This window comes from Macrosteles quadrilineatus, unplaced genomic scaffold, assembly GCF_028750875.1.
Source record: "Macrosteles quadrilineatus isolate MER2022 unplaced genomic scaffold, UCM_ALF_1.0 Scaffold_2__2_contigs__length_208266976, whole genome shotgun sequence".
Taxonomy (NCBI): domain Eukaryota; kingdom Metazoa; phylum Arthropoda; class Insecta; order Hemiptera; family Cicadellidae; genus Macrosteles; species Macrosteles quadrilineatus.
In genome coordinates this window covers 11,694,012-11,708,437 of record NW_026542595.1, presented here as the reverse complement: position 1 = coordinate 11,708,437, position 14,426 = coordinate 11,694,012, and the positions used below count along the sequence as shown (strand labels likewise).

General features: G+C 34.1%; 1 protein-coding gene across 1 annotated transcript in view; it reads right to left on the bottom strand.

Annotated features, from left to right (window-relative positions):
* Positions 1–108: 108 nt before the first annotated feature.
* LOC128985869 (unc-112-related protein-like) overlaps positions 109–14,426 on the bottom strand; it is an 84,424-nt gene continuing 70,106 nt past the window's right edge. The window contains exons 2-10 of the mRNA XM_054405822.1: positions 12,040–12,273; positions 10,622–10,872; positions 10,068–10,270; positions 8,009–8,219; positions 7,161–7,348; positions 6,304–6,541; positions 4,520–4,732; positions 2,428–2,664; positions 109–2,019 (exon numbers count right to left, since the gene is read on the bottom strand). Of these exons, the coding sequence (XP_054261797.1) occupies positions 1,819–2,019; positions 2,428–2,664; positions 4,520–4,732; positions 6,304–6,541; positions 7,161–7,348; positions 8,009–8,219; positions 10,068–10,270; positions 10,622–10,872; positions 12,040–12,273 (1,976 nt within the window). The 3' untranslated portion in view covers positions 109–1,818. The remainder of the gene's footprint in view (positions 2,020–2,427; positions 2,665–4,519; positions 4,733–6,303; positions 6,542–7,160; positions 7,349–8,008; positions 8,220–10,067; positions 10,271–10,621; positions 10,873–12,039; positions 12,274–14,426) is intronic.

Genomic DNA, 14,426 nt, shown 5'->3' with positions numbered 1-14,426 from the left:
TATAAAAATAGGGTCTTGCCTATTTTACTATTCATTATTAAGTTCCCTTGGATTTAAAACTCTTTAAAAGTAACAATATTGGACAAAGGGGAGACAGATAAAAAAAAATACACATTAGTAACTATTTATTAATTTTAACAATATAAAACTTGATTACAGTAATAAATCCTTCAGGCAACAAATTCCCATGAAAATAAATTAATTTGAAAATTTAATCAACATTAAGTTACTTTTCTTTTTAACTCGAAAGAACAAATGTGTTCTTAAATGTATTTACACATATACAATATAGTACACAATCAAAATGTATCTCTTATTTTATACAGTAATACAGTTAGTTTTTGGGCCACTGGTTTTGATTGTGTCAAATCCAAACATTAAACGTCACAATCAATGGTGACGTAAGGTTCATATCAAAGTAGTTTATCACATCGAGTTTTACAAATTACAAAAGTTTTACAATCGAGTTGTCATGAAAACTAGAGGAAAACAACTATTCTGTTCAAAAAATGCCTAGCTGCAAACTGTCAGTAAAATACTTAAAGCATTTAGATTTTAAATTAAATAATTCAGTTAATTATAGGCACATGTAGTAAAATTCAAAAAGTTAATAGTTGTTGCAATAATTTGCATTTCTAAAACCATAAAATATGTTATGATGTGTAAATATCTACAAATTAGTTTTTGTAATATAAGGCCTGCTCTGTAGGTTGGAAGACAAACGTTTGTGTTTTAACTTCAAATATTCACATAAACAAAGAGCTATATTACATCTATTCTAGATTACACAGACATGCTAACTAAATTATGGTTATGACTAACAATATTTTTATTTTTACAAATTAACAAAAAATTGACATAAGGGAGAACCTAAGTATAGCTAAGTTGGGGACGAGGAACAGAAATAACCTCATAAACAAAGTAAACATCATAATTAAAATATTTTGGAATTAGTTAAGGCACTGAGATTTAAACAGCAAGGTATATGTATATATATATCATAAATAAAGCAATGAATGGAGTAACTTTTAATATTTATTAAACTGTAAAGTCTATATTTGGTCAAATATTGTTACACACTTTGAAAACAAACTCTTTTAAAACATAGTAATTGTTAAAGCAGTATTAATTTTAATCATGCTATTCTAAAACGGATATGATAAACTGTGTAAAATTACACACACTGTAAATCCTCATAAAATTAGTGTTACTAGGTAAGTAGTAACTTTCTTCATTATTTACAAGCATCTTAAAATATTAAAACTCTTCAAAGATAAAATAAAAATATCAATAACAAATACCTTTTACAATAAAACACAATTTACAACATTTACAAGTTTACCTAAACAACACAATTCCATCATTCTATTCACCATTCATTAATCAAAAAAGTGTTGTCATAACTGGAATAACATTTATTGAACCTAGACAGACTAATAAACAACTTTAAAATTTTATTTTAATTGTTTAACGTCTTGATTGAAAAGTACAAAGACATCCTATGAAACAACCCCTACAAATCCAATAAACCTGTGCCCAAGCTGTACTTGTACAACATATTATACAGAAATGTAATTCCAGTCACAACATAAGCATTATAAAAACCATTTCAGATTAACCATTTCTCAACATCCAATAATAACATTATCAACAACTATTGAAGGCTTTTCAATACTACTAAATCAAACCCTACACATTTACTTATGTTTTTAAGCTCTTAATGAACTGGATAGTTCAGGTAATGATATTAAAATTATTATTTAAATGTAAATATTGAAAAGAATAATATTTGTCAAGAACATTATTCCTCTGTCACTCTTATACCCATCCACCTGTAAGTTTATGGAAAAGCTCTTGGTTTAGAGACTGATTGGCCTCTTTGGATCGCATGGACAAGAAAATGTATCCTCCGATGAATTCATGGATTACTTTGCAGTCTGCTGAATGACAAGCAAATATGATGTTTCCCTCTTCAAACTGCACCATCATGTGCTTTACTTCCCAGTTAACATTCCATGCCTGAAACATTAACATTAGGTGAGCAAAATAACACGTACCTATACACTATTATTTTAACAATTATATTTTTAATCTTCTTTGTATCTAATGATAATACATTTTAAGTGAGCACACTAACATTTTGTGTGAAGATAAAAAGGCATGGGTAGTATACAATATTAAAATACCATGATAGCCAACAAATGGAGTTTAGGGTAAACGAACAGTAAATTAAATTTGCATTCCAATAATCTAAGCTGATTTTGTAGGATCGCTGAGGTGACATGATGACTTTACCGATATTGACAAAGTTTTACATCTTTCTTTGTAATTGCATAGGGTTACAAAGAAACTGGGTTTGGAACTGAACTACCTATCAGCAACAACAACACATAAAATGATGTTCATGTTGCCATAAATGTTACCAACCTTCATTGTGTTGTAAGTCCAGGTTTTGATGTGATCGCCTGTGCTCAGGTCCATCCTCATGAGTCTGTTGAATGCAACTCCCAACAACTCCTCCTTCTTGTGTCCCATGAACTTGATGACAAACAGAGAGATGCCAAAGTCTGGCAGAGACTGCCAAGCCTTGATATAGTTCATCTTGGCCTCCACTAGTGACAAGTCCTTCACATTGGCATGGGCTTCCAAAATCCTCTGTACAAGCTGGAGAAAGACAACATTTATAGTAAAAAATAGCTAAAGATATTAATGAGGTACTTTTCTATTTGAGGAAATTCCAGGTGTATTTTATGTGCATAGGAAAATTCCATAGTTTTTTTTTACATAAGAACCAGTTTTTTTTAACAAATGTATATCATTTCCATCCAAACAAAACTTAAGGCTGATGTCTCCCACACTAATTCCACCAAGGACTTGTTAAAATTAAAACTTACCCCTGGTTTCCCCTAACAATGAATGAATCTACAGTTTCTCACCTTTTTGCTGTTTATATAAATTCAAATTTATTTTAAAAATTGAAATCTTACTACACATTGTAGTCTGCTGTAGAACAAAGAACAATATGACATTAAATTTTGCAAGTTTGTTTAAACCTAATTATGATAATTATTGTTGTATAGGTGGTTTCTTATAATATTAATAGAAAATTTTATGGCTGTTAATGTTATTAAATATAGCCCTTGATTTTCCAAATTGAATTTCTTCCAAAATTTCTCAACTTGTTGAGGAATTGTTCCTCTTGCTCCGATGAGTAGTCCATATACTTCAAATTTAGATATTTGATATTTTTCCGAATAATAGGGGACAGTTTTCTTATAAATATTTACTTTTTCTTCATGAACTTCCTGTGGCTGATTTTCATTTGTCTCAAGACGAACTGTTGGGTCTATAATGAGACCAAAATCTTTCCTTTTGTCTATAACAATGATGTCACTCCGCCTCACAGAGCCCTCTTCTTCTATAGCTGTGACCTCTTCATAGACCTCGTAACTTTTCATTCTGAATTGATCAGCTATGATTTTTCTGATCGTATGGTGGTGGGTATTCCGTAGAAGACTACTAAATGGGCACTTTCCAAGGACGTGGGTAAGAGTTTCAAGAATAAATTTCTCAGATACAGGACAATACCTGCACTGGTTCCCGTCCCTGGATCTCCCATGAAGACTTCTAAGAGGAATAACGTCTCCGACCATTTTCAAGTATTGTTTGAACTGAGCTTCTGTGAGGCCACAACCTCTAACCAAATTGTTATTGATCTTATTACATTCTTTGAAAAGAACCACCCCATTCCCTTTGTATGGAAGTTTACACCAATTTTGATACTCTAAGTCTCGTAAGATTTCTTGCAGTATCTTGGGTTTTGATTCGATAAATTCATTACTTTAATTCAACTTTTCCAGGTAAAACCTAATTTTTTCATCAAATTGACGAATATTGAGTAAGTAGGGGTTTCCCGTTTGTTTTAATACGCGACATATGTTTATATGTTGGATTGATGATTCCCACATTGATTTACATAACCCAATCCCTTTGTTTTTAGTACTTGTATAAAACATAGAATTTGGCATATCATTTGGAAGATCTAAGATTTCCTTTGTTGTTGATCTTATCACTTTATCAACATCGTCAAAGAATTTCATTGTAATTTTCTTAATTGGTGCGGCTTGAAAAGGATATATTAAAGATGGCCAAATATTATGATTCAATACATACATTTTTTGTTCAGACCTTAAAAAAGGAGAACAAGTTAATTTTTCAATATACATTATTTGAAAGAGTAATAAATCTAAACTAAATAATTTATTTCAGTGTTTCATCACAACCCCTAAAAAGAACTTTTGATATACTTTGAATAATTAAACTGACAAAATGAATAGTAATCTGCTATAAGAAGTTTAAAATGGCAATAATTATATATCAACAAACCTAAATACAAAAGCCAAACGTTTGTAGGTATTTGAATATACAGTAGTTTCAAAAACGGATTAATTTAAACAATAACATATTCAATAAAAGTTTACTCATTTATTATTAAATACATTAAAACCTAGAAACACACCTTGCCCTTTAGTTTCTTGGCATATCTCGGGCTGACGTAGTCCTCAGGCGTGATGTCCAGTGATGCGGGGTTGATGGCTGGTGTAGGAGCTGGATGTTGCATCTGTAGGAAGGCTTGAATGGACGCTACCTCTGCTTCATAGGAAGCATCAGCTAGAGACCTTCCCTTGGCAGCTAGTCTACATGCTGCCATCCACTTGGCATACTGGCTCTCCTGCACAACAACCACTCAGTTTGATTTTTTTATGTTTGATTTTTGTTAATATTATTTTTAACAAACAGGCTATACTATTGAACTTCTTATATTTATTTTGAAAAAAATAATTACTGTACAAATCTAATTATTGTCCTTGCTAACCCAACAACTACTACTCCATTACTTCGCCTATAGTTTCATTGCCTCCTTACAAAGTGCAAGGACAAGTAATAGGTAGGTAATTTTCATCGTCCGATGGTAAATTTTTACTGTTATATTTCAAAGGTGAATGATTTATTTTTCTATTAAAAAATATCGGAGAGAAGAGCTGGCCAAACAGCTAGTCTTTTATAAAACTGAAAACAAAATTTCACCTTTAACTTATTGCTAAGAATACAATTTGTGTAATTTTTGTGTCAGTGTGTGTTTGAAATCAAATCATGTCTGTTGTCTTATATTAGCATTTTTTTACAGAAAGCTTTTTGGAATTTACATAAGCTCACAATATGACATAAAAAAATAGTTTTGATTTTGATTCAAACATCAAACAAACAAAATATTAATTTGCCACAACAAGCAATGCCTCCAACTGTAGTGGCTTATCAGTACTCCAATGAGATTTTATCAGGTGTACAGTGTACACTACCACCGAGTATTTGAAAATGTTTTAAAACCATGTAACATAAACACGAACTTTAAAACTTCATTTATTAGCGAATTTCCCTATAGGGAAGTAGCTATTACCGTAGGTCTCATGGTAAGACCTAAGCCCGGGACCGATTTACTTTTTCATTTTGATGTCACCAGAGGCCAAAAACACCATTCGTTCAAATTTTTATATATCTGTGTCCATCCGATAACTTGAGTAATTTTTGTCCGATTTTGATAAAATTTGGTTTGAAGGTGTAAGGCGGGATAAACTTGAATGAGTTCGCGAACCAGCATGATCAGACTATGAGAATGGATGTTTATAAAGGGGGTTTATGGGGTAAAAATAGGTTTTTCCTATTTTTGACCCTAAAAACACAAAATTTCACAATTTATTTTTATACCATTTTGTAGAGCTTAAAAAAACAAATAATTTAGTATATTGAAGCGTTATTATGCGCCTAATTGCTACGGATAAAATTTAAAAAAATTGTAATTTTAAAATTCTTATGTTATTCTTATGGAGAATAAGTCAACTGTTCTAGTTTGCTTGTTTATGAACACATTTTGATCAAATTTGGAAAATACATGAATTTCTTACTAAACCACAGTACCTTTTAACATTTTACATTAAAAAAAACTTTTTTACCCTCCCTGTTGCAGCAAACCTAAGTACTCATTAAACTAATTCTGTTTAAATAGGGAATAAATGTGATATTTTTAAGGAGAAATTTTAGTTTAAATCCAATCAGGCAAATGGAAATTTGCTAAGTCTGCAGGTTTGCTGCGGCGGGGGTATTATTTATCAAGATAAGTTAGCTAAGAAATAGTCCTAGCAATACATTTTATCCTAGATAAAAAAAAATAAAAAATAAAAATGTTAACATCATTGTGAGTTTTGGTTCCACAACAACTAGATCAAAATAGGACTTTGTACTTACTGAGTCACATCGTATCCACATCTCACTCATGCCCTCAGGACTGGGGACCTCAAGCTTGATAGCGTACTTGCCCTGTGAGAGGTTGACCTCTGGAGTGACTTCACAGCCTCGTAGGTTGACCTCCATGACAGGAGGAACCCCAGCACCACTCTCCTCCCGAGACTTGTACAGTCGCAACCGCATGTCACGACAGGTGAACCAGTACCGTTTGAATGCCTTCAGAGTGAATCTCTTGGGTCTGAATGAAATTAAGAATTCTGTTATTAGACTTGAATTTAGGTAGAGTGATGGAAAACTCTAAACAAGCTCAAAGGCCATGGGTCTATCTACCAATAAAAAAATATAAACAAACAATGTATCATCGTAACTAAGTATACTACTCATTCATGCATATCAAATGTGCTGTTGTGTATGATTACTAAACAATTTGTGTTTATCCAGGCATTACAGCAAATTAAAGGTCCTTATAATAAATATGTCATGAGGTTAGATGGTTGGGGGAAAAATCGGATGTGTTGTCTGTGCAACAAGAAGACAACAAACTAAGGTATGAATCTTGCCTTGGTTGTTTGCTCCTTACATGCGACTCATAAAGAATTCAGCTGTTGGAGGCAGAGGTTCTTTGAATAAATAGTATATGGCCAAAGTGGGTGGGACAGGAGAATTGTTTTAAAGTGGTTCAGTTGATTAGGTACCTATTAATTGGGCTACCACTTCTTTATCCCTTATCATCACTATGAAAAGCATATCTAAGCCAGGATTTATTTACTTTACATTTGAAAGGTATATTATACAAACCAAACTATTTATTCTTAAAATTTTAAAATTAAAAATTTCTTACGAAATACAGTACTTACTTCAGGAAACGCAGATAATCGTAGAGTTCAGGGACTTGCGTAATGTCATTGACGTTGGAAATGTGAGATCCTTCAAGAGATACCTGAAGATCTGTCAATGCAGCATCAATCTCATCATCAGCCGCAGATATAAGTGAACTACTGTCCATGTTAGGCTGAGGGACTCCTGACTGTAGGTTCACTTGCACCTGTACACAAACATATATGGTCAATTGGTCATTCACTTCATCCCCTCAGTTAATCTCATCATAGTAGCAAAAAACAATGTAAGGAAATCGACGTTCCCACCCATTATGAATGAGTATGAATCACATTGTACGTGAATAGATGATTGTGATCAAAGGTAAATCGCTATTGAAGTCCATTGACAGTTTACAAATGTGTTGCAGAAAAATGTTACAATGAAATTCTTTACAATTATAAAAAGTTAACAAAATATGTTTTAGGCTTGGGATGAGTAAAAAAGAGAAGTGGTCCTACACCCAAGTCTCTCCACAAAGAGTACGGTTACCACAGTGGTTACTTTCATGTAGATGATATTTAATTACTATTCATGAAAACAATGACATTCTGATTATTATTTGAAATTTATTTTACTGCAACTTGTACAAGCCAGATTGTTTGTCTTATTACATAAGACTTCATGGTGTCCAAAAACAACAAGAGGGTCCTCTCAAAAATTGAATGTTCAATGCTTTGTTATATAAGAACATTTTCTTTCTTATAATTTAAATGTGATCTGTAGCTAAACCAGAGATTGTTAGCAGCCCTTAGTAAAAGTGAAAATATTTGTATTGCAAAATATAGCATGAACGAAGGCTAATATTATATAAATTCCGTTGTATTACCTGGAGTGCCGCAAACATTAGAGCTTCCTCTTCTGTGCAGTCTAACTCATCGTTGAGTAGCATCCACTTGGCTTGTTCGTAGATCTGGTTGATTCTTACAGCATCCGTTTTGGGATTCAAGTCATAAAATGAATAAAACTTGAACCGTAGTCTCAGAGTGTCAAATTCTCTCACACCTTGTTCCATAATTGATAATGATGAATCTAACCACCTGGAAAATATATAGTAATACCTCATTTAGTAATTCATTTTAAAGTATATAGTAGATACAGCATGATTTTTCCTAAACACAACAAAGTTACAAGTGAAATAATAAAATAATGAGTTTAATCCTTCAAAATAAATAAATACAAAATAGGCTAATACATTTTCATGGAACTAAGTAAACTGGGAACAATCCCATGTCATTAAAAAGCGTCTCCAGGTTCTTTAATTTAGGTTAAAATAATTAGAAAAAGCACCCTGAAGTTTCTATCCTGTCATTCAAAAGTAAAGGTAAGTACCTCAAGAATGTAACATAAATTACAGTACATCTTCTTAACTCAAGACACAAGAGTTTTTAGATTGAGAAAGTCCAAGAGACAGTGATTGTGCTGTAAAACCAAGAATGTTGGATGGTTCAGGCCTGACATTATTTTAACGCACAAAACTAAATCCCAATATGTTTGCTATCCCACAGTATAATTCAAGTCGAGGTATAAGATAGATTATACTCAGGCTATCCAGAAAGTAAAGAACGTTTCGTTATGACGCCGCTAGGCGCGCGCCGATCTCGTACATTTTGGTGCGTGCGTACTCGGCAACTCAGTCGGCATCCAGCCGTGACAATTGGAGCATTCTCGCACTGCCCGTTTTTTCACAATTTCAACTTAAGATAAGTGCAGCGATTAAAAATACCACCAGTTAAGAGGTGCTGTCAGTGATACGGTTTGTGTTGGCAGTAAACTTAAAATCGATAGACATTTATCGCCAAGTGTATGAAGTTTAAGGAAAAGAACTTAATGATTGAAAGTTCTGAGAAAATGGTGCATTCAGATTAAAAATGGCCGATCTGACGCTCATGAGTCATGTCGAAGCGAAGGGCGGACGCCCGAGCATTGTGACTGATGGAACTGGTCGATAAAGTTGATGAAAAGGTTCGCAAAAGCCGCCGATAACGGGTCTTTTGCTTTGTTGTGTGACAATTTCAAACCACAAAGTCCGTGAAACTTGAGGAGAAGTTTCCGTTTTAAGTGTTTCCCAACAAAAACCGTATCACTGACCGCACCCCTTAACTGGCAGGATTTTTTATCGCAGCCCTCATCTTAAGTTGAAATTGTAAAAAACGGGCAGCGCGAGAATGCTCCAATTGTCACGGCTGTATGCCGACTGAGTTGCCGAGTACGCACGCACCAAAATGTACGAGATCGGCGCGCGCCTAGCGGCGTGATAACGAAACGTTCTTTACTTTCTGGATAGCCCTCGTATTACAGACAGAAACTTAAACTTCACCTAAAAATTGTAGAGATAATTCATTTAAAAAATGACTTTCTTTATGCTCTGGAAAACATGGTTCTGTTAAGAAACTATTATTGGTAGATAACTTTCAGATAATAAAAAAAATAAAAAAAGTATCTTGAATATTCCTAGCAATTTTGTATATTAATGTTAAAATTATCAAGATCATGAAAGACAGTCAAACGACAGACAAAGATGTCAGTAATGACATGGTAAAACCACATGTGAATGTGTTGTTAAGAAAACAGTATACCATCAAACCTAAGGTGGCATATTTGTTACAATCACTTACGATGATAATAATGTCACTACCTAATGTGAAAGTTTGTAGAATTAATAAAACCAAATTTCCCTTCCAACAATTTAAACTTTAGAGCTGTCTTATTGGCATGTCACAAGGCAAGGGTATTGAATTGCTTACCAGTACATGAGATCACAAGTCTTTCATCTCACCTAATTGTTCAGTTTTATCAAAACATTATGAGTTTATGATTTTTTAAAGTCAAGTTCAACTATACCGTAGTCCAGGGCACAAAGGTTTTGATTTATTGAAGATGCATACCCAACGTTCATCCTGGCCTTCTCCACCAGACTCTTTGGTCGCAGTAGGGATGCGCGAGACTGCGGGCTAGGTGTCGGACTGTTGGCCAGGGATGAGTCTAGGCTACCGTTGAGCATCTCTATAGATGTCACGGTGCCGTTGAGAGCCGGGGAGTAACTGCCATTAAACTCTGTGTTGTTGTTCCTCTTCCATGTCCCACCAGACTAAACAAAGTGTTTTATTACAAACAGTTTTTGGTTTTACAAACTTATGGTTTTTGTAAGTGATGCTGATATATTGGAAGAACAAGTTCTTGGAATGAAAGAGGGTTTTCTTAAACTATGAGGTATGTTTTGCAGATTTAAGAACATACAATTTTAATAATAATTTTAATAATAATTTCAAAAAGGTGCTGTGACATTGTATCAAAGGAAAACTAAAACTTTATTGTTCCCTAATATTTTGTTTCTATCAAATGCCGGTACTAGAAATTATACAAAAACCTTATGTCATGGCCAAAACTTGGGATTTCATCCATTGATTAAGAAAACATAATTTGAATGTATTGTACGTACAGTAGCCATGGGAGAGCTGATGGGGGTGGAGGTGTGATGGCGGGGGGTGACGGGGGCACACATGAATGTCCCACTCTTGTCCAAGGACCCGGTGGAGCCTGCAGGGCTCTGGTTAGCGATGAATGTGTTTGTGTCAGCAGGAAGTTTCCCATTTATCTCCTTCTTCTTGTGAGGCATGTCCTTCAGGTTGTACTTGAGATGGTTGGGCTCCAAAGGCTTGCAAAATGACATTTCTTCTGGATGACGAATGCCTGGAAAAACAAACATTTATTAATATGGAACAACCATGAGTACAAAATTTTTAAATGAATAAGCTACAGGATTAGATCATGTAAAGAGTGTTAAGTGATCATTTGCAATAGTTTTTAGAAAACATTGAATTTGTATTATGGACTTGTGAATAAAGCAAAGGAATGGGAATTTAGTTTTGACGTTCATACCTAGCAATATAAGTTAGCTTTATTTCCTTGCACTAAGACTCAACTTTAAAAAGAATTATATTAACTACAGATGAATAATTACGGGTCATACAACAGTGCCAACCACAATCCTTGTAGCTTTGACTATAAAGTAAGACTAAAGTTTCAACAAGACATTCCATCCCCACGTTAAAATTGTTGCCAGTTTTATAATCAAAATCATTGTACTGTAGTTGATGTGAGCCACTGGCTGTGCTGATCTAAAATACTAATTTTTGTTGAATACACACACTTTTTTACGAATTTAAAATAAGGTAGAAAATATAATTTTAGGCACTAGCACATTCGGTGACTGGTTCACACCACTGTCCAGCTGTCGCCAATTTTTGTTTAAAAAGAACATTTTAAACAAAAATTGGCGACAGCTGGTTCATATAGATGGGATGCCTACGTCAGTATCCAATAGTCAATACTCAAAGTGCAAAATATATTGCCATAACAAATTAAATGAGAGCCAAAATTAAATTGTTATTAGAGTGTCAAATACTCACTCACTTGAGGAATCAGGATCATACAAATAGATAAAAATCACAACATTTAAAATAATTATATCTAAATTTGTAGCAACAACAAAGTATCTGTTGTTGGTTCTATAAGTTATGTAGCTGCTACATTTTAATAGGTACTTTAAATATTAAAACACGGTGTTCTAAAGCGTAGAATATAGAATTAATTTGTTACTCGTTTATATATTGATATATATTTTTTAAGAGGATGGTCAAACTTTGCAGTTAACCATCCACCTGGGTCACAAGGGTGTGTGTGTGTGTGTGTGTGGAATGAATCAAGTGAAGCAAGGAGTGAACAGACAAATGTATGTATTGGGCTGATAAAATTCAAATGCCCGCACCGAAACGCAAACCAAAGATATTACTTGTTGGTTTCACACATGTTTTACTGAGCCAGTGAGAACAGTGATGATGCCATGACTGGACTTACCAAGTTCTTTACACAGGTTGATGACAGAGTTGAATGTCTTGATGGAGAAGTCGACTCTGCAGTCGAGGTAGCGCAGGTCAGGCAGTTGCACCCGCAATGTCTTGTGCATCGGGGTGAAGTGTAGTAATGCATCAGCCTGTACACCGTACTGGTCCAAGGTGGATCTGGTCCTGGTCAGCCAAGTGTTGCGACCGGGCCACCACAGCGCATGGTCCGACCAGTCCATGGCGATGTCTGCAACATATACATCATGTGTTAAATCACTTATTACTTTCAAGACACATTTTTAAACTGAATATGAATACAGTTTGTGTGTAGAATGGAGTAAGATGAACTGTGGAGCTTTGATGCTGATAATGATCAGTGGTGGTTCCAAGGGGAGGAGCCTCCCAAATGTAAACATAGCAGAGGTTTTTGGACACAGTTTAAGACCTTAGAAATGGCTTTTAAAGCCACTAAACGGCTTGAGAAATACCTTATTTTCCGGGGGAAGAGCCCTGAACCCCTCATGGTTCACCCGCATGTGACACCCGGTAGCCCCCCCCCCCCCCCCCCAATCTCGACAAGGTCCTAGAACTGCCACTGCCATGATCAGTTGTTTCTTCTACAATCAGTACAGCATAGTCCATCAGATCCAAACCACAAAAGCTACTGTCTTTGATGAAACCAGCTGTCTTTGTGACCAGGCGAGCACTGTAACCACTCAGCTACTTAGCTTCTATAGGAAATGCACAGAACATCTAGTGCAAACATAACTGAAATCAATGTTGACAGAACAAATAACTTCACTCAAGAGTAAATATCAATCATCTCAAACATATGATTTGTGTATTATGAAGTTAAATACTATTTACGAGTTCATAGTTATAAAGCTCATAGTCGTAGTTATAAGGCTGCACTGCCTATATTTGAATGGATGTCATCTATGATGGGTATATCAATTGAGGTTTAAAATAAGCATAAGGCGTTTATTTTCATTAATTCACAAAATAACTTATACAAATACTAATTTTAAATTGTTAATGTCATAGGTATATTTCAAATATTTTTTCTTTAATTAAAACGATTGATTATTTATGAGGAAACAATAACACCAAAATCTGTTAAAATTAAAACTATACTAAGGAATAACTTTACTACAGTATGTAAAGATGTCTGATTGAGAAAGACGTTTTGAGAAGATTTTAATCTTCTATCTATAGTGAAAAAATTATGGAACATTAAAGCAACTTACAAGTTTAACCTGACTCCACTTATAGTCCAGGCAACACAGACATTTTAGAGGAAAAAATTCATGTACATATAAGGCAAATTTGGTGCAGTTGTAGGGGAAGGGTCCCTAAACAACATAGGCTACTAAAAGTACCCACCGGTGGTGGTGGAGCTAAGGGAGCTCTAAAGGTCCCTTTTTCAGGTTTATCGTAAATTACTCGAAAACTATCAACTTTTTGTATACAATATTAGTAAATTAAAGAAGATTAAATTTGGTACGAGAAAAGTTTATGATGTAGGCCTAGGTAACTATTTTGGTTCAACCATTTACAAGATATAATAAATTAATAAATATTTTATTCAAATTAATACAATTATATTAAGTTTGTATGAAAAATAAATGCTTAAACTGGCATAGCCTATCCAGCCAAGGTCAATATAACCGATGTTCTTGAAATCTTGACAACATTTCCAGCAATTGACACTTTCATAAAAATTGGTCCAAAATTAAGGCGTTGGCGAGCTCACAAAAACTGTATTATTTGTAATATTTTCTTAAATTATATCTTTTTTGGGTGGTCACCCTCGCCTTAGTTTTGGACCAATTATTATGATTTAAGTGTCAAATTGCTGGTTTTGTCAAGATTTCATGAATATCGGTTATATTGACCTTGGGTCAAAATAAAGGTAGGCCTAATTTTTTTGTCTTCCTTGCCTGCACTATTAAAGCTAATTTCAATGTTAGTTAAAAACGAAAACAATCATTAAGGAGTTGGAAGAGAGCATCTTTGGCAAACATTCAAGGTCTGAGAGGGATTTTGCCAAAACTGTTTGCGACAAGAAATGAGGCCAAGAGCTGTTCAGCTCACTACTCCATTCATTCACTGACAGATTTACTTCTCCAATACAACTGTAGTCACACTGTCAAGAATTGTATATCAAAACATCGTGCTTCAATGTTGATACATTAATCCAGATAAACCTAGAAGAAAATTTTATTTTATTCATTTACTACTTTGTAATTTCTTACATAACATTTTAAATTAAATTCTTAAACAATACTAGTAATTATGTGTTTAGTATTTTTGTTAATTTTGTCCATGCATAAATTATTGTGCTGAACCACAGAAAACGTACTGTGGCTGAACAGTCATATAACAACAGAAAATGTATTA